This window comes from Lethenteron reissneri, chromosome 46 (assembly GCF_015708825.2).
Source record: "Lethenteron reissneri isolate LAM-NWPU_2019-01 chromosome 46, ASM1570882v1, whole genome shotgun sequence".
Classification (NCBI taxonomy): Eukaryota; Metazoa; Chordata; class Hyperoartia; order Petromyzontiformes; family Petromyzontidae; genus Lethenteron; species Lethenteron reissneri.
The window spans coordinates 8,170,387-8,190,728 of record NC_083824.1 but is presented as its reverse complement, the minus strand read 5'-3'; the positions used below and the strand labels follow the sequence as shown (position 1 = coordinate 8,190,728).

At 50.0% G+C, this 20,342-nt stretch overlaps 2 protein-coding genes and 1 long non-coding RNA gene across 6 annotated transcripts in view; 2 read left to right on the top strand and 1 right to left on the bottom strand.

Annotated features, from left to right (window-relative positions):
- LOC133354151 (myocyte-specific enhancer factor 2A-like) overlaps positions 1-8,634 on the top strand; it is a 58,181-nt gene extending 49,547 nt beyond the window's left edge. For 3 of the 4 annotated variants that reach the window (XM_061570764.1, XM_061570762.1, XM_061570765.1), the window contains 4 exons: positions 1,448-1,471; positions 3,150-3,219; positions 4,856-4,961; positions 6,265-8,634. In XM_061570764.1, the coding sequence (XP_061426748.1) occupies positions 1,448-1,471; positions 3,150-3,219; positions 4,856-4,961; positions 6,265-6,595 (531 nt within the window). In that variant the 3' untranslated portion in view covers positions 6,596-8,634. The remainder of the gene's footprint in view (positions 1-1,447; positions 1,472-3,149; positions 3,220-4,855; positions 4,962-6,264) is intronic. The other variant, XM_061570766.1, reaches the window with a different exon arrangement.
- On the bottom strand, positions 1,972-20,196 carry LOC133354152 (uncharacterized). The gene is made up of 4 exons (XR_009756542.1): positions 19,898-20,196; positions 5,752-5,883; positions 3,745-3,910; positions 1,972-3,210 (listed from the first exon to the last, which is right to left on the bottom strand). It is a non-coding gene; the product is annotated as an uncharacterized LOC133354152 (long non-coding RNA).
- The window catches only part of LOC133354150 (double-stranded RNA-specific adenosine deaminase-like), a 35,127-nt gene continuing 28,357 nt past the window's right edge, over positions 13,573-20,342 (top strand). The window contains exon 1 of the mRNA XM_061570761.1: positions 13,573-14,550. Within this exon, the coding sequence (XP_061426745.1) occupies positions 13,768-14,550 (783 nt within the window). The 5' untranslated portion in view covers positions 13,573-13,767. The remainder of the gene's footprint in view (positions 14,551-20,342) is intronic.

The following is a 20,342-nucleotide window of genomic DNA, read 5'->3' as shown; positions in this document are numbered from 1 at the left end:
GTGGGATGCAAGTCAAACAACCAACAACAACCACAAGACAACTTAGATTAAGGCCATCAGTCTAACTCTGTACTACAACAAACAAACATGGCTAAATCAATACACTTTTCGAAATCACCTAAATAAAGCCATGAAACCAATGAAACAGTGATCATAGGAACTGTGACAGAATTTTCACAATAAATGGCATACAAAGCTCCCAGCAGTGGAGCGAAACGTTGGCTATCATCCCATAGCGACGTGCGGTACCGCCCAAACTCACATTCGGAGAGCGAGCTGGCACCGTTGGCAGCGTAAGGTGCTGAAAGACGTTCAACGTGCGTACACGCGTGGGGCCGATTGTGCGTGGCATCCACCGAGTCATTTTTCCGACTTCTCATTGTAAGCACAGTGGCGGATGAGCTTTCACTGTCGCCGTGGGATTCGTCCGCACAAACCGTGGCAGGAGCAGTTGCGGACGCTTGACGCACAAATGGAACATTTCTAAAACTCCCCGGTGTGCGACTGTGGTCACCACCCAGAAGGGAAAGTCACGTGACACGTAACGACTCAATGCCCGATTCACAATAACGATGTCGGAGGCGTCGTCGCAGCGATGCTGCACCGCTCCGCGACTCCTGACGCAATCGTCTGCCTCAACCACCTGAGTGTAAAATCACAGGTGTTGCTCGACAGCAGTGGTTCTTAACCTGGGGTGCACGCTGCACCCGCTGGGGGTGCGGCGAGATGCCCTTTCTGGGGGCACGTGTCGTGGCCAGATTTCTTTTCGAAGGTAAATAACACTGGTCAACAAAAAAAACATTTTTTTTCTGGCCTGGACTTTTGCAGCTGTTTTAGACTAATTTCAGGGCGCTTATTCCAAATCTGATCTCAGATTTTCTCTATCACATCATTTTTATGCTATCGGCATACCCCATTCTCATTGATTTTACCCGAAAATAACTCTGTCACTTATGATTGCAAGTTGTTGCCAGTCAGTGACTGCTTTAGTGCTAAAATACGGTGTTGTGTTTTTAGGATAGTGTGTTTATAATATCATTTTATGTAGATATCCACATTTATTTAATATTTTTCGTCTGCAGTTTTTATTAAAAATGCAATATTTGATATCTCAAAAACCTGATGTGATAGACAAAAACTGATGCCAGATTTGGAATCAGCACCCCAAAATTACCGTTGGAATACCTTATGCCAGAAAAAGTGTGTTGACCAGTGTAATCGAAAACACAAACGAAGCACGGGCACGTAACTACGACTACTTTGTTTCATCAAACCCTCTATGTATTTATTAGCTTTGAACGTTGTTTTACGATTGAGAACCAACGGGGTGCAAGGTTGCAGTAAAGGTGAGGAACCACTGCCCTAGAGCAATTTCACCCGTACGAAAAGTTTGTCGGTGTACGCGCCACACTCACCGGTTGCGTGTGGTCGGTGTTCATACTTACAGCTCGAGGAGCAAGATTTGGATCTGGTGAGTGGAATGGTCCCCGCTGTTTGGTTTGGTCCTCAGCTCGACATCGCTTCGTGTGCCACAAACAACTTAATCCGTGCTTGGACCTTTTGCGTGGATCTGTTTCTGCATGGGTTGGACTTCTGTGAAACTAAAACGAATGCATTAGAAGGGGTGTGTAGTGTGTAGTGTAAACAAAGGCTTAAAACTAAAACTAAACTATTTTTATTTCATTTTACCAGATAATCTCCACTGAGCTGTGTAACTCTTTTTCAGAAGCAACGTGGCCACAAATGATAGCTCAACGAAGTGGCTTATCGTATAGACATTTATAACAAGCCGAATACTCTCTTGTCATACGTAAATTCATAGCAGCCAAATACTCCACACGCATGCTTTTAAATGTGGAGGGAAAAACCGGAGGACCCGGAGAAAAACCCACGTGACCACGGGGAGAGAGACACCGCAATCTCCAAATATACACCAGGCGTTAGGGTCGGGACCGAACCCACGACCTCCTGCACACCAGGCCACCGTGGTGCCCCTTTAACAAATACGATGATACATTCGAGATGAAAACATGTGCACTAAGCTGATGACTTACAAGCGACTTGTAATGGAGAGACAAAGGCGGCCAGCCGTGCTTCATGCTGGCACCCCCCCCCCCCCCCGCTCATGTGGCGTGACGGCCTTCAAAGGTGCTATTCGCTAACAGCACTTGTCCCAACAGTCTGTTAAGGCTATACGGGAGGGGGGGGGGGTCTTTGTCTTTGTGCCCTACGGAAGCAGGGATTTCACTGTGCCTTTCTTAATTGCACTCTGGGTAATAGGTGGCTGATTGAGTGGCCACTGGTCAGGAAGCTGAGCCGGCACCTCTCCTCTCCCGGGTTCTGTTCCCACGTGAACAACGCATACATTGGCTGTGAGGTCCTTGGAGGGATGGGGGGGGGTGCAGCTGGGGCCTCGTGTGCGATGAGGTTCATAACCTCATCCAGTTTAACAAACACGATATGTCATGGTTTGGTATAGATCTGTCGTGCATGCTTATGTGGGTGTGTCGATACGTGCTGCATAGGTGTTCACTTCAAGCACTTGCCCCAGTCGTCCGTATGTCTATCGGGGAATCTTTGTCTCTGTATATGTCATATACTGGTAGTTTTTTTAATACATTTTTACCGAATACCGATTTTTGGAGCTAATCGGGATTGCGTCTCAACGAGTTTGAGAGAGAAAATAAAGGTCTTGACGCAACGTTTTGCTTGACTTAATCGGTATGCTGTAAAAACTGTTTATGCGGTAAAAGGGTTTTTAAAAAATCAGCAGACTACCGGTTCACTCGGTAGGGTTGGCAAGCACGCAGTGTGTGTGTGTTTGGAGCAGATGCAGAGTGGTGCATGACTTGTGCAACAAATCCCGTGACCTGGGTTTTTTTTTATTAGTATCCGAGTTTAATTCCAGCAAAGACGAAGTGCCAAGGGTTATCTGAAGCAGTTCTAGGTCTCCCCTAATTTGACTCAGCCTCAATTGAGTAGCGGGTGTGATGTGTAAACATACCTCCTCGGGAGACAAAGGTGGCAGGGCATGGTGCTGGTCACTCACCTACTCGTGTGCCGTGCCGGCATTCATAGGTGCTCGCTAACACTTGTACCAACCGTCGGTTATGTCTATACGGGGGATCTTCGTCTTTGTGTGTGTGCAGACTCGGAGACTTGGCGTTGCCCAGGCCAGTTCATCGCCTGGGTTCCACTGTGTGATGCCATCTTCTTACGGTGTGGGACACACACGTGCACGATCAACATTACGAGAATTATCGTTATGGTTATAGCCATTATCATCATGATGAGCAGCGTCACTGTCATCGTTATCATCGTTATCGTCAATAATTAGGATGGGCATCGTTATCATCACAATCAGTGGCAGCAGTTGCTGCACCGTCAATCGGTATCGTCATTGTCATCATCGTACTATTGTTATCGTCATCAGCATCCGCCGCACTTGCAGCAGCATTTTCAGTTTCACCATTAACACATTTCTGCGGAGGGAGCTGGTAGGAACGTTGGGTTGTTCGGTCAATGGCCAGGGTCAACGGCGGCGTGGTGTATTCCGTAAATATGGCCGACTGTGAGGGCGGGCACAAGCCGGCGTGAGTAGGTTAAACGTTGAGTTTTATAAGGGCACCACGGGGTGACCAGCCCCTCCCCACCCTCCCCTACAGCCCCTCCCCACCCAGCCCTCCCTGCACGACGGACGGACACAATAATCCCCTGTGGGCTGGTGGAACCAGTGGGTCCTACCAGTATCAGCAGCTGAAGCTAACCATCAGCAGCAGCAGCATTCTTCATCATAAGCTGCAGCTTCATCATAGTCACCACCTTCACAATCATCATTTTAGTCAGCATCAGCTGTTGCCATGCAGCCGTTTTGTGCCCAGAGGAATTGGTCCCAGCTCAGCACTGACGTCTGACCATGAGACACACACACGCACGCTTACAATGTCACGAGTCAATTGCATGTCAATTTTAGTATCACCAGAAGCCACATGCAAACTTCATGTTAAAATTGGCACTGTTTTAACACGGTCATACGAAAGATGATGATGTCCATCTTAATTTGATTATGAACAATTTATGTGTTATCCGTGGGTTTCGGTCGAATGTTAATGCATGAATCAATCGTAAATTATAATAAACACAAAATCGTCATTACTGTCGTTGTGGAGAATATAAGTAACAAAATGCATATCTAAATAAGTTCACCATAATTTATTTTAAGTGAGCCTGATGAGGTACTGAATGTAAAAAGTCGATCTAGAGTTGTTCTTGCGTTGAACCAAACCTGCTGATATTATGCACTCCCAGAAGGCCGTGTGGCTGGTGGGATGTGAGAAAAATACTTTTATATATTTTTTATGACAGATATGCCAAGGAGGTGAATGGCCTGCTTATTTGTTTTGTAATTATACATAGGACTGTAATGATGCTCTGCCCCATTCTAACTCGATAGTCACAATCCAGTGTTGGGATGCAGTTGAAAAATTTATATTTTGTTGTTGTTTAACATTTGTGAGTCATGTGAAGTAATTACACACGACATTCATGCATGAATGAAAAACACCCACTTTTTTAACCATGTATATAGCACTATTGTGGACAAGTGCATAATATATAAATACATTTATGTCTATACCTTCTCATAAAAAATATATATTTAAGTTCATCAGCCTATGGGTCTTCTGGATGTATGTTGTCCGGCAGAATTTGTTTAAGCAACCAAACTCTGGACTGGTTTCATTCTCCTGGTTATCGTCGGCGGGGTTGTGCCACGACTGGCCAAATTAATATTAAATGAGGATCGTAATAATATAAGTAAACGTGCGTCCGCGTGTGTTTGTGTTCATCTGGACAGATTTGGGATTGACTGGTGCTGAGCTGGCCACCCTGTCCAGCTTTGGCCCCATGTCGCCCTGGCAACGACAGGGAGGACCCCTTGGGCCCACGCTCGGAGCACTCACGTGAGTTCCTTGACTACGCAGGCATGGGAGAGGGGGCCACACGACAAAAAAAGCAGAGACAAAGATCCACCGTATAGCCTTTAACTGACTGTTGGGGCAAGTGCTGTTTGCGAAGGCTTATGAAGGCCGGAACGGCAAGTGAGGAGAGGGGCTTGCCAGCACCACGCCTGGCCCCCTTTATCTTGCTAGCGGTGAGTCTAAAGACTCGGCGAGGCTTTTCTGATGAACTAAACTAAATATAAAGGTGCAGGCTTGCAATTATATTCTTGGTTCCTTCGGTAAAGTCACGTCGAAGGGGAATAATTCAAAAATATAAATATAAAACAATACAAATGCTCACGACGTTTCGACTGCAACACTAGCAATCATCATCAGGTGTGAAATCTACAGCATTGAATTTCTTGAATTTTTTTTGAAAATTTTCTTGAAAATTTGCTGTGGATTTCACACCTGATGATGATTGCTTGTGTTGCAGTCGAAACGTCGTGAGAATTTTTATTTTTAATATTTCTATTATTTTATTATTTCCCTTCTACGTGACTTTACTGAAAGAACCGAGAATATGAATCCCTGCAGTCACGAAAGCTTTAAATCAAAATTTTGGCTTGCAATTGTTTACCCACGCCACTCCTGGCAGTCGGAACTCCACTCGTGGAAGCTCTCAAGAGCCCCTTCTAGAGGGGAATTTTGGCCTACTCTTCCACGCTGGCTCAACATCTTGAAAGAGTTTGGGGTACCCACACATGACCCTCACCACATGTGACCGGCTGATCGGTTGACTGTGGAGTACCTGCTAGTCTGGATGGACATCTCCGTGGACAGAGGCGGTGTGGATTTAAGAAACGCGCACCGTCCTTTCAGCTGCCATGCTGGGAGAGCGAGCCAACAGCCCCGTGTGCTAACCAGTGCACAACGGTAGTATCTGCCAAACAAAGGGCAATGACAATTATTATTAGTGATGAAGAGCCATACTCTTTTTGTTCTTTCGGTAAAGTCACGTAGGTAGAAAAATAAAATAATATATCACGACGTTTCGATCGCAACACAAGCGGTCGTCCTCAGGCGGAAAAAATAATAAGAAATAAAAATAATCCACTGCTGGATTATTTTTCAGCAGTGGATTATTTTTTCCGCCTGAGGATGACCGCTTGTGTTGCGATCGAGACGTCGTGATATTTTTTTTCTACCTATGTGACTTCACCGAAAGAACCAAGAGTATGGATTCCTGCAGTCACGAAAGCTTCAAATCAAGAATAAATAGCCAATAATCGCTTCTCCTCATGCGACTTCTCTCTAATTCCAGGGACCGGGCTTCGGGCATCGGAAGCTCCTACCTGCCTCACCCGCATCAGCAGCAGCATCAGCAGCAGCAACACCAGCAGCACCAGCAGCAGCAGCCACCACAACAACACCAGCTGCACAGAGTACAGGGAGGCACGCAGTCAGACCACTCTCCCGCCGACAGCCTGAGCAGCTCCGCCAGCTCGTACGACGACGGCACGAGCGACCGGGACGACGTCGCCACCTCAAGCGTCCGGTCCCTGGGCCACGCTTCGCACGGGGCCTCTCAGGGTTCCCTCTCTCCTACCTCGGCCAAGCGCCTACGGCTCGGCGAGCAACGGTGGATCACATGACGGAATTCAGCTGCCGCCACCCCCGTTTTTCCCTGCTGTCACCCCGTCCTCTCTCACTCCCCCCCCGCCGCTCAACAACCCCTGATCTTGAATTCTTGCTCTTTTTCTGCTGCGTCCCAATTGCGGCCACCCCACGCTGCTGCTGACACCATCCACACCCTGCAGGAACGAATGGGCCTCCGAGCGTTGTATGCACAGGGTGCTCATTTGGGTGACAGCTAAGAGATAACCTTGGTTTATGAAAAGGAAAATAATCGAATACTCGAAGCACAGCTTACTCTTGGCCACTTTTACAGTTAGCGTATTAAAGGAGCTTGAATTGTGGAATATTTTGAGGCCAGAGAACTATTATGTGGCCATATTTAATGATGTGCATGTCCACGCCGTGATTTTCTATTGAGGCACAATTTCGAGGCACCGCTAATTGGCGACAGACTCTGGCCCGGTAGTAAACTGCATTTCTGTGCTCCAGAATCTGTCGAACTTCCCCAAGCGCCGCTATTGGCGCGATTGATTACCCATTAAATTTCGATTTAAAGCTTTCGTGACTCCAGGAAATTCATCTTCTTGGTTCTATCGGTAAAGTCACGTAGAAGGGAAATAATAAAATAATACAAATAAAACATAATAAAATGTATTTTATGATGTTTTATGTATGTTTAATTTTTATTATTTCCCTTCTACGTGACTTTACCGAAAGAACCAAGAAGATGATCACCCATTGTCCTGGCTTGGGCCCGCGGCTCACCGCTCTCTCGATCGTACGAGTTGATCGTCGATTTTAACAGCATTGCCAACGGGAGAGGAATTTTCTTTTAATTCACGTCGGTCTCATTTATCTTAAACGCTTATTTTTTGCCGGCGGCTGTGCTTTGAGGCGCTTATTGGCTCGCGCAACGATGCGGTGATTGGAACCAAGTGGCCACCCTGTGCGTTGGCCCCGGCACAGGCATTTTGAGAACGTGGGGCTTGGCAAGGCGGAGTGGTGGTGTGTGCGCGCGACGCCTGGCGGTCTCGTTGGAAGGGCGCGTGCGGCGTGATAGATGTTTGCCTTTAGCCAGCTTTAGCTGAATTACGCCACAGAGAGCCAATGTAGGTTGACGATGACGATGATGATGATGTTGGTGATGGGGATGTTTGTGACGGTCCTTTTTGAAGAGCACAGCAATGTCGATGGTGAAGGTGATAATGTGGAATCTGGTGATGTTGGAGAGAGTGGATTACGGCGAACGTTGTGATGGTGACGATGGTCCAGCGGAATGCGGCGGAGATGGTGATGATGGAGGGGTCACTGAATAAAGTAAAGTGATGATGATGATAGTGGTTACCGGAGATGTTAATGGTAATACCGATGGTGGCAAAATGGATGGTGATTGATGATGATAAGGGCATTGAAGGTGATGATGGTGATAATGTCAGAGGTGACAGAGGTAGTGGTCATGATATAAGATGAAGGTGTTTATGGATGTGACTTGATGGTGATGGTGACAGTAATGATAACAGACACGGTGATAATGATAATGCAAACACTTTCTATGCCAAGTTGGAACTGTTGTTGACAAACATCAGCATTGAAGGTGTGAGTTTCACCAATGAAGTGAATTGCTTCCATTTCTGTAACAAACCTGCCATGCATTCTTCCCTCGCACACCTTTGAGGCCCCACTTATCCCTAATCAATTGCGATACAAGCTGGACTTGTACCACAAATATCTTGAAACCAACTTGGGATTTGACGGCGAGAGATTGAAATGAGTCAGAAAGTGTACAGAGCTATAAGAAACAAACAAAATACCTAATATAAAAGTGATAATTATTACAAATAATAATGACTCTTGCGGTAAACTGTTCACCCCGCAAAAGCATCATGCCTTTTTCTCTGAAGCTTGTTTTTAAATTAGCACGATAATTTAAGCGAATTAAATGAGAGGTTTAAAAAATAAAAAAACGAACGTGGAAGTTTATCGCTGACGAAGTATAAAAGCACTGATGTTTTATTTGTTCAAGATTTAATAAAATGTAGAGTTTGGCCAAATGTTAGTGGAGTTGGTGAGTGTGTCATTTTTGGGAGGGGAGGGGGTGACGATTTTTAATTAGAGTGTTGCATTTACTGTATTTGTACGCGTGTGTGTGTGTGCCCACGTTCGTATATCCGTTTTCTTACTGCGCTACGAACCTGGCAACCCGAGTTCGTATCCCGATCACGGCCAACATCGGTGACGAATATCTGCACCAGTCCTGGACTTCCCCTAGGTCGACTCAAACTCAAATGAGTACCTGGCACAGTGTGTAACAACATCCCCACTGGGTAGACGAAGGCGGTCGGGGGTGGTGCTGGCCACCCACCCCCTCGTGTACCGTGCCTGCCTTCATAGGTGGTCGCTAACAGCACTTGCCCCGACAGTTCAATGATAGGTCCTGGTGTGAAGGACATGGGCCCGCATCCACTCTTCTGTCACTAAATAGTCCAGCATATGTTTTTTTCTTGGACTCGACGTGCATTCATGATGTGTGGATGCACCGATGCAGGAACAATGTGTTGGTAATTACAAGCCCACGGTGTGCACAGAAGTCTAGCAGACTCCCACTGTCATTATTAAGCTGTTCCTCGCCGCTTGTTGATGAGGTGAGCCCACAGCAGCTGGGAGACTCAGCTTCCCACACCTCGCCTCCACGCTCCCACATCCCGCCCCCCATTATTTTGTTTAGAAGCAATGCCCACTCCCTGTTGTTTGTCAGTTTCCTGCCCAAAGTGGAGGACTATCCACCCGCCAAGGTGACTGGAGCCAGAACCAGTCAACCGGACCTCCTGCATTCCAACAGAGGTCCAAGGCGGTAGCGGTCCATCTCCCGACAGAGGAATTGCAGCCTCTCCTCTGGAGCGAGAGTTCGGACATTCCACGTGGCCAACCGCAGTAGTCTCCTGTTCCTGGAGGAACCCGAAGAGGTTGGTGGTGGTGGGGGGTTCAGTCTGGCGCCACCAAATGCAATTTGGCCAGAAGGTGCCATAAACGCCTACCCCCTTGGGGCCTCCAGAACGAGCTTAGTTGTACTCTTAGGTTTTTTCGGTAAAGTCACGTAGGTAAAACATTTAAATTAATAAAAGTAAAATAAAACAAATTACTTGATACAGCTGTCGTGGCTGTGACGGTTCCACCTGAAGACGGAGGCTTGTGTTGCCTCCGAAACGTCGTGAATTTTTTAATTTGTTTTATTTTACTTTAATTAATTTACATTTTTCACCTACGTGACTTTACTTTAAAAACCTAAGAGTATGAATCCTTGCAGTCACGAAAGCTTCAAATCTAGAGCTTAGTTGTGTCTTTCCACCGTGGCATTTTGTAGTAAAAGTGCCAAGCGCAGGGGTTACCAGCTCCTCACACACAAAAGCAAAGACAAAGATCCCCCATATAGCCATGACCAGACTGTTGGGCCCAGTGCTGTTAGCGAGCACCTATGAAGGCCGGAACGGCACACGAGGGGATGGGCGGCCAGCACCACGCCCGGCCGCCTTTGTCTTCCCAGTGGCGATATTTACACACCGCACCAGGTACTCAGTTTGAGGCTGAGTCGACCTAGAGCAATAGACCCAGGACCAGTTCAGATAATTATCGTCACTGGTGTTGGCCGTGAGTGGGAATACAACTCGGGTCGCGGTGTTCGTAGCGCAGCGTGGCGCTCACCGCTGCACTATCCGGTGCCTCGCACACAGGCACATCACAAAGACAATCACACACAATCACACAACCACAACAGCTCTTGAAGACCGGTGTAACCCTTCAGATGGGTGATACCACCGTTTCCAACAACGTTATCAATCTCTGTCTCATTTGTATTGCCAGTTGTATCTTCGTGTGTAATTGGCATCATCGTCAATTCTCATCACACACGATTCGATGTATGCATCTTGGGCGTTATGTGTTCGGTTACGAAGAATATGTTAAGTAATTGCCAAAGAACCGGCCTTGATTTTGCAAATCATCATCATCGCCTCTCCAGGATCAGTAAAATTAGAGCACCACCTAGTGGTGACTTTTGTCGTGACGGTAATACAGAAATCTTGTGCCTGTACGCTGCTGATGTTCATACCTGTCAACCCATGCGGTTTACCCCGTATTCTTGTGTAAGTAAATTTAATTTTCAGGTCCATACGGCGAAGAGACGTTTCAATAGGGGTAAAACTAATTTTGTCTATCTGTTTGTGTTTCTCCCTTGTGATGGGACTTTGTCGGATGAACGTTGAGATTTATCACGACACAGGGTGACCAATACGGTATGAATTGGTCTGTAATCAGGTAGGCACTGATGATAAGGGGTTCACAGGTATGTGATGAAGATGCAGCCGTACCCAGGGGGTCGTGCAAAACTTGAAGCTTCATAGCCGCATGCGGCTCTGTAATGGGCTGCTTCGTGACGCTTATTTATTAAAGATCCACACCGTCTTGTATTCACTGCACAGTGCTTAGCTGCTCTTGAAATATGGAAGTGTTTTTGGTTTTTGTTTCTGCCCAACAAGGAGACGAGGGGCCACAACAGAAATTCTAGATTTGAAGCTTTCGTGACTGCAAGGATTCATATTCTTAGGTTTTTTTCGGTAAAGTCACGTAGGTAAAAAATTTAAATTAATAAAAGTAAAATAAAAATAAAATACAAATTTATTTTTATTTTACTTTTATTAATTTTAATTGTTCTTAGGTTTTTTTCGGTAAAATTTTCTTAGGTTTTTTCGGTAAAGTCACGTAGGTAAAAATAAAAATTAATAAAAGTAAAATAAAAATAACAAAAATTTGTATTTTAATTTTACTTTTATTAATTTTAATTTTTTATCTACGTGACTTTACCGAAAAAACCTAAGAACACAACAGAAATGTTTCTTCTTGTTAGTTTGATTGCCCGAGCCCCCTGTGAGCCGTACAAAAGAAGGAGGAGAAGGAGAAAAGAAGAAAAACAAGTAAACCCGTAAAAACAAAGTTTTTCACTATAAATCCGTTATATGCGTGGCGGCTAGAGTCCTCTCGTCCTCTGGCTTGAGATGGCTGCCACCTATGGGTCAGATGATTGTCTGCCAGTATTAAGCAACTGATAATTAAATATTTAATTTGTTTTCCCTAAACAGTGTAAAATTTTGGAATTTTTTTTTCACGAACATTAATTGTCTCGCACAACGAGTTTGTGTGCACAATGTCAGCTCGATTGGATCACGGGAAGTGGGTTAAAAAACGACCGAAAGATTTGCACGGTCCTAAGCAAGCAAGCGAACTTAATATAAAGGATTTAAAAATATATTCGCCTGTGGAGGACGCGGGGATCGATCCCGCGACCTTTGGCATGGGAAGCGAGGGCGCTACCAACTGCGCTACTCCGCCACGGCCTGTGGAGGGGTTACGCTCTGGGCTCTTACACTGTGACGTTCAGCCAAAGCCATGAATGCGTTCTATTTGAATATATGTAAAATAAAAATGTTTTGCCTAAAAAGTGTAACATTTTGGGAATTTTTTTTTCACGAACAATAATTGTCTCGCACAACGAGTCTGTGTGCAAAATGTCAGCTCGATTGGATCACGGGAAGTGGGTTAAAAAACGACCGAAAGATTTGCACGGTCCTAAGCAAGCAAGCACGCAAGTGAACTTAATATAAAGGATTTAATGAGAAGAAGGAGACCCCCAAGAATCCTAAAGGGTCCCCTTAGCAACGGCGCGCCTGGCAACGGCCGTGACGCTTCACACTTCCCGTGATGCTTCACTTCCCGGTGGTCACGTGACCGCCGGGAAGTGAAGCCCGCGGACTTCCCGTTTCGTTGTCGTCACTCTCCGGCCGCTCCGTTTAAAAACTTAAAACTCAAAACAACGACGACGACGCTCATTTAGTTGTACGCGCGATAATTAGCAACGACGGCACACGACGTGGGGAACGAACGGATGCGAGCGAAGGCGCGAGACGAGGACGCGAACACGAGGACGCTGCGAGGAGACTTCGCCTCCCCCCTCGCGCGCGTCAGGGCGGCGTGCGAACGCGCGGCCGTGACCACAGCCTGCGGTGAGACACGGGGAGAGACGGGGGACACGGTGAGACACGGTGAGAGACAGGGGGACACGGGGAGAGACAGGGGGAGAGACACGGGGACACGGTGAGAGAGACGGGGGGAGAGACAGGGGGAGAGACAGGGGGACACGGTGAGAGACAGGGGGAGAGACACGGGGACACGGGGAGACAGGGGGAGAGACGGAGAGAGACAGAGGGACACGGTGAGAGACACGGTGAGAGACACGGGGAGAGACGGAGAGAGACAGAGGGACACGGTGAGAGACACGGTGAGAGACACGGGGAGAGACACGGGGAGAGACACGGGGGAGAGACACGGGGAGAGACACGGGGTGAGACAGAGGGACACGGTGAGAGACACGGTGAGAGACACGGTGAGAGACACGGGGAGAGACACGGGGAGAGACACGGGGAGAGACACGGGGAGAGACAGAGGGACACGGTGAGAGACACGGTGAGAGACACGGTGAGAGACACGGGGAGAGACGGAGAGAGACAGAGGGACACGGTGAGAAACACGGTGAGAGACACGGTGAGAGACACGGGGAGAGACAGGGGGAGAGACACGGGGAGAGACACGGGGAGAGACACGGGGGAGATCCAGAGGGACACGGTGAGAGACACGGGGAGAGACAGAGGGACACGGGGAGAGACACGGGGAGAGAGAGGGGGACACGGTGAGACACGGTGAGACACGGGGAGAGACAGGGGGAGAGACACGGTGAGACACGGTGAGACACGGGAAGAGACAGGGGAGAGACAGGGGGACACGGGGAGAGACACGGGGAGAGACAGGTGGACACGGGAAGAGACAGGTGGACACGGGGAGAGACAGGTGGACACGGGGAGAGACACGGGGATAGACAGGTGGACACGGGGAGAGACAGGTGGACACGGGGAGAGACAAGGGGAGAGACACGGGGACACAGGGAGAGATAGGGGGACACGGGGAGAAACAGGGGGGGCACGGGGAGAGACAAGGGGACACGGGGAGAGACACGGGGGACACGGGGAGAGACGGGGACACGGGGAGAGACACGGGGAGAGACAGGGGGACACGGGGAAAGATAAAGGGACACGGGGAGAGACCGAAAACAACGAAGCCTTATGCAAGGGACTGCTCGGACAGCATGCAAGACAAGAGCAGCTTGCAACAGAAGAGCATTCCGAGCGATTCCCTCCAAAGGAATATAATAGCGTGCCTGAGAGACGATCAAAAAGTAAACGTCACGCAACTCCGAATACGTCTGAAACTGCCAAAGAAGGAGGTGAACAAGGCCCTCTACACGATGGAAAACGAAGGGTTTCTACTACGGGAGAACGGTGAGGACTCGACGGCTCCACTGTGGTCGCTGGCCACCACCAACTTGCGTGAGCACGACCTCTCAAACTCGATAGCCATTGGAGCCTTCTCCTCGCCGGCCTCTTCTTGTCTAGCCCCCGCCAGCGCAACCCATGCGCGACCACACGAGCCTCTGCGTGGTTACGAATCGGATTGGAAAAGCCAGCTGGGCACAATTAAAATGGAACACGACGAAGAAGCCCCCCCAGAGTGTGGGGCCGTTCTCCTTCGAGATGGACTCTTCTCGCAGGAGGGCGCCGCAGGTCTTCGGGAAGAAGAGTCACGCATTCCACCCATAGGAACGGTGGCCACCTCCGGTGGCAGCAGGCCAGCGCAGCCGCTGCCAAAAACGGACGAGCCTGACTGCAGCGCCAACGTGTCGTCGGTCGATGGTGCCGGGCGCGTCGTCCGACCGGCATCCGATGTCCTCCACGCAAACTGCGCGTGGCCCGCCCTGGTGGCTGCACCTCGCTACGACGGCGGTGCCCGCAAACCTCTACCCCGGTTCCTCGCAGCGATGATTGTGGCAGGAAGGTCGGCGTCGGTGCAGCAGCCTCAAGGGAGAACGGAGGTGAGCGCCCGAGTGGGTTCTGTGTCTACATTGCTACCGTTTGTAGTTGTCGAGTCGCCGTCGCGTAGTTGTTGGAGCGGTGCGGAACGTTACAGATGTGTGTCCATTGCCACTAGGTGTATAATGATGCCTTCCTTTGTCGATTTTAATTTGGTTATTTTTGCTTCCTATGCACGTATTGAACCGTGTGTGTGAGAATCGATTATTCATGTGATTAATTTGCAAACTAGCTTTATTTTCCCGTGGCCATGCCTCATGGCACCTGGGTCTATGCCGTGACCTCCTGCCAGCAGCGAATCTTCAACACTTGACGTGGCCTCAAAGTGCACCGAGCCTAGCACAAGCACCGTGGTGACATCACTGCCAATTCGTGGCGAATGGCGGTTGTTATTGGTGACTGCTGGCGTACGCCTACTCACTTATGTATATAATCTAAATACAAATCGGTCATACAAACGTAAGCATGGTGATATCTGTGACGTCACAACGCACCACGTGCTGTTCACCATCCAACCCCAGACGATACTTATGGGTGGTATTTTAACCCTTTTCCCATTCCGAGATGCCTGCAAGTTGCAGGGTGGGTGTCTCCTTCACCTCCGAATCTCAGAACGCAGAAGCGTTTCAGCATTAATTTTCTTTAGAGGGATGCGGCGCCGCTGTTTTTAAAGACATTGTACTCACCGCACAGAACCATAGCGACACGACCCCACTCTATGATAGCTGGTGCCAATCTGTGCCAGAAGCCCCTCCCACATGGCAATTGTGGATGCCTCCGTACTGATAAAGTTAATTTTTTCAGTTTTTCTTCCGATCCGAATAAACCCTGCAGTACACGTGTGTAGTGAGTCCAACTGAGTCGCAGACGTTATTTTGGGAGCAACACTATTTATTCCGATTAACACGTAACACAACAAGATCTACACTCGTGTCTCCAATGCCCATCTAACCACGCTACGGCAGAACTAGACATCCCGGCCCGGACCACAAACGGGGTCCCGGACCGCGTGGCTAGAGGCTTCTTCTCCCCGATGTGGATCTTTGTAACACCAGCACACGAAGAACCCCGAGTTCCTCACGGAGCCCGCGTTATATGCTCCCGGGCGAGGGCTGGCTCCACCCTTCGCCCCGCCCACCTTCCAGGCCTCTCGAGCTCCTTCTTGAAGATTCCCGAGAGCTCATTTGGACCACGTGACCGCCCCACGGCCCCCGTCCACCGGTGGCCCCCCTCCAGTATTTTCCGGTCACGTGACAGCAGGTCAACACTGCTCGCGGTGCCTCGGCGCGAACCAGCGCTTACCCCAACCCCGCTAGAGTCGGTACTGCGTCCCATAACCCGGGCTGCCCATAATGACAACACATTACCGGCTATGGCTTCACAATCCCCGGCACCATACAGTGACAAGCACAGTCACTACATCACCCCCCCCCCCTTCGTAGCTTCCAACTGTCCTGGCTGCCAACTCTCCCCAAAGCAAGCAACCGACATATAAATAACAGAACAAACATCAAGTGTGCTCCAACAACATAAAGCAATAAATTACCCAACCCAACTATACAATATATACACCAAGACACAAAAAAACCGACCGATCGAACCAACAACTCCGGCGCACAAGATCCCCACAATCAACATCTCCCTCCCACAACGTGTGACAACGCCCGTGAGCTCGATGGCGAGCAAGATCGGCCAAATACTCGCCACGACTCACACGAGTGCGACAGCCCATGACGGTGTGGGAGGGTGCAATGCGCGGGATTACGCAAATTGAGTCTTTGAACGAGTCAGTGACGCCGGTCCTCCAAACGGGTTAGGCTCGTCCACCTTTGGAGGGCCGGGGGTGGGCAATTTATCGACCCGATGAAGCGGCTCCTCACGAAGAGCAGTAGGCCGGGGCGTCGGGTCCTTAGCCTTCCGAGGACGTGAGGCTTACACGAGCCGAACACGAGCACCCGCGTGCGAGGCATCAGTCGCGCGGCGCCTGGGGTCAGAACAGAAACACTCTCCTGAAGACCCGAGTCGGCAAACGAACTCCCCAGCTCGTCAGGCACACCCGACACTCGGCCCCTGCGATATTGAGATGAAACAAACTCACACGGGAGTGATGAATGGTTTCAGGCGAGAGGGGTGCACAAACCAGCTCCGCTTTCCATACCAAACCTGTACACACTGCGGCCGCACGACCCGAACGACATCAACCGGCCCTCTCCAAGGTTGCAGCAATTTAGGTGATGTGCCCACTGGCACCTGTAGGCAATGCAACCAGGCTCTGTCCCCCGGCGACCAATCGCACAGGGAAACGTGGGCACCTTTGAACCGCTTGTTGGCCAGCTGCCTGGCCCGAGAGTTAACAATGGCGGCTTCCCGCACTTCAGAGAGTTTACCCATCGTGAACCGAATCGTGTCCGAAATTTTGGACACCTTCGGGGCGGACGTGGGCTGCAACTGGACATCGATGGGAGGATCATACTCTCTCCCATACATCAAAAAGAAGGGAGAGTAGCCGGTGGATGTGTGAGGGGTCATCCTATAAGCGTCAAGAACCGCAGGGATATGCAAATCCCAATCGACCTGCGACTCGCTGTCCAAGTGACTCAACATGGAGGTCAGAGTCCAGTGTAGGCGCTCGACCATGCCATCCGTTTGCGGGTGGTACGGTGACGTGCGTACATTTTTTGTACCCAGCAGGTCGCAAACCTCCCGCAGCAGCTTGGATGAAATTATTTTCCCTGATCTGTTAAGAGGCACTCAGGAGCCCCCTTATCCAGGACATAGCCATTGAGGAACGCTTCGGTGATAGCTGATTTGGGAGCGGCCAAGCCATAGGCCAGCGTGAGAAATACTCAACGCCCAAGAGTAAGTATTTGTTGCCCCGCTCCGCAGCGGGAAACGTCCCGAGAACATCGAGGGCAACAATTTTATTTACCCGTGGCACCTGCATGGACTGCAGCGAAGGACAACAGGATCTTCCGCCGGGCACATTGCACGCAGCCTTTCAGTAGATCCTCAACGTCGGAGGCCATGGCCGGCCAATAAAAATCCATTTTAAGTGCGGCCAGCATCTTCTGCACTCCGAGGTGCAACAGCCGTTTATGCACCGCCCACACAACCTTGCCCAGCAGGGCGGTAGGGACAACAATAGCATAACGGCGCAATCCTCCATCCCAATACATGAGCAACCCTCCCCGCAGCACAAACGAGATAACATCTTGTGGTGCCGCACCATCGGCGGTCACCCTGACATGCCGGCGCAACTTAAGGAGGGACTAATCCTCTGCCTGTCGACGTCCCCATACCTCATAGTCTAGACCCAAAGTTGCATCACGCGCAAAGGGGGCGTCGCCCATCCCCCCCATCGCGCTCGCGGCAGACGCAACGAGAGGGTTGGGGGAGGTTGAGCCACACGGCCGACAACGACCCAAACCAGAAAAACACGCGCACTTTCTGGGCACTGGCAATCGCGATAAGGCATCTGCATTCGTATGACGAGAACCTTACAATACATGACATTGATAAAAAATCCTGCAGGATTTCAAGCCAGCGCGACAGTTGACCGGAGGGCTGGTCCACACGCAATACGTACTGGAGCGCCGCGTGATCTGAGCTCAATTGAAAGTGCCGCCCGTACAAATACGGCCGATATTGCTGCACAAACACGACAATGGGCAACAGCTCCCGGCGTGTAACGCATTACCGCTGTTCCGCCGGGGACAGCACCCTGCTGCCATACGTAACTACATGCTCCACGCCATTTACGACTTGGGATAACACGGCACCAGTGCCGGTATTACTGGCATCTGTGTCCAAAATGAATGGCAACGAAAGTCGGGATAACGCAGGGGAGGGGCGTTAACAAGCCCATCGCGAATGGAGCAGAACGCAGCCTCCTGCAACTCCCCCCAACTAAATTTGTGGCCCTTAGCCGTCAGGGCGTGGAGAGGTGTAGTTATGGACGTGAACCCCACAACAAATCGTCGATAATAAGAGGCGAAGCCGATAAAACTGTGCACCTCGCTAGCCGAGGTGGGGGTCGGCCATGTCCGAACGCAATTAGTTTTCTCGGGGTCCGTCGCGATACCCGATTTGCTGACTATGTGGCCCAAGTAACGAACAGATTTTTGGAGCAGATAACATTTTTGGGACTTGAAACTTCAAGTCGGCCGCGCGCATCTTAACGAAAACAGCCCCGGCAGAACTAGACACTGTTCGCTATCCCGGCCCGGACCACAAACGGGGTCCCGGACCGCGTGGCTAGAGGCTTCTTCTCCCCGACGTAGATCTTCGTAACACCAGCACACGAAGAACCCCGAGCTCCTCACGGAGCTCTCGTTATATGCTCCCGGGCTGGGGCTGGCTCCGCCCTCCACCCCGCCCACCTTCCAGGCCTATTGAGCTCCTTCTCGAAGATTCCCGAGAGCTCCTTTAGACCACGTGACCGCCCCACGGCCCCCGTCCACCGGTGGCCCCCCTCCAGTATCATCCGGTCACGTGACAGCTGGTCAACCAGAGTATCATGCCCCAAGGTATCCCTGGCTGGATGACGCTCCCTCTCGCTCCCTCACCGGGAGCCCGCACCGCACACTGCTTGGGGTGCCTCGGCGCTAACCAGCGCTCACCCCAACCCCACTAGGGTCGGTACTGCATCCCGTAACCCGGGCTGCCTGTAATGACAACACATTAACGGCCATGGCTTCACAAGCCCCCGCACCATACAGTGACAAGCACAGTCACTACACGTGTACGTCATCCGAACAGAATCGGAATAAAAACTGATGATGTACACTTACGTGTGTCATCGGAATGGGAAAGGGTTAAGGTTACATTTGGGGTAATGGAGCAATCGAAACTACTGAGCAAACTATAAACCCTGCATACGACAAAGTACACAGTGGATACAGTGCAGAGATCGGACGCACAGTGCACAAGCTCGATAGTATGGTTCAAAATTAGGACAAAATTTTACATACTTTACGCACGAGATGCCTTGAATGCACCACTCCGTGCCAGGATCTGAACGCTCGAGTCACTTTTGGGTCATGATTTTGGCTGCAACGATTCCCCAGATTGTCGCCGCTACGAGTGAGCGGAAATACTTAGGGGCCATCCATTTAGTAAGTATGCAAAAATCTGTCAAAACTTGACCCCTCCCCCTCCCTGTACGCACGCGTACTTTTTACCCCCCCCCCCCCCCCCCCGCGTACGTACGCTTGACGCACCCCCCCTCCCCAATCATATAGAACGGCCGATATTGAATCCACGCAGAAACGATCAAGGATTAATAATATTCACGTGTTTAAGCAAACAGATAGTCCACCGCCGGCTGCATTAAATAATTAAGTTGCGTACCTTGGCCACTGATGTTTGCTGAGCTGCGTGATAGCTGCAGTCGGGTACGGTGGCACACAAGTAACACCTCTCCCACAGTCCTACCTCTACCGGCAGTACATGTCTCACAGCTGAAGAAACCGAACTGTGGCTCATTTTAAGGCTAAGTAGACAAATTTCGAGGCTTCACCCCCCCCCCCCCCCAGTTTCCTATGCGTACATACATTGTCAGTAGACCCTCCATACGCAAGCGTACGCCGTGCGTACGTATTAAATGGATGGCCCTTTAGCTAATAGATATGCTAATGAGTGTGCGACTGTACACACTGTGGGCCCCGAGGAAAGCTTAAGGCATAACCGAGTGTGAGCACACCGGGGCTGTGCGGCTAATGAATATGTTGCTGTGAACACAGGGCTGTGGACCAATAGTGAGAAGTGGCTCGTGTATTTAAGCGAGTCTGAACAC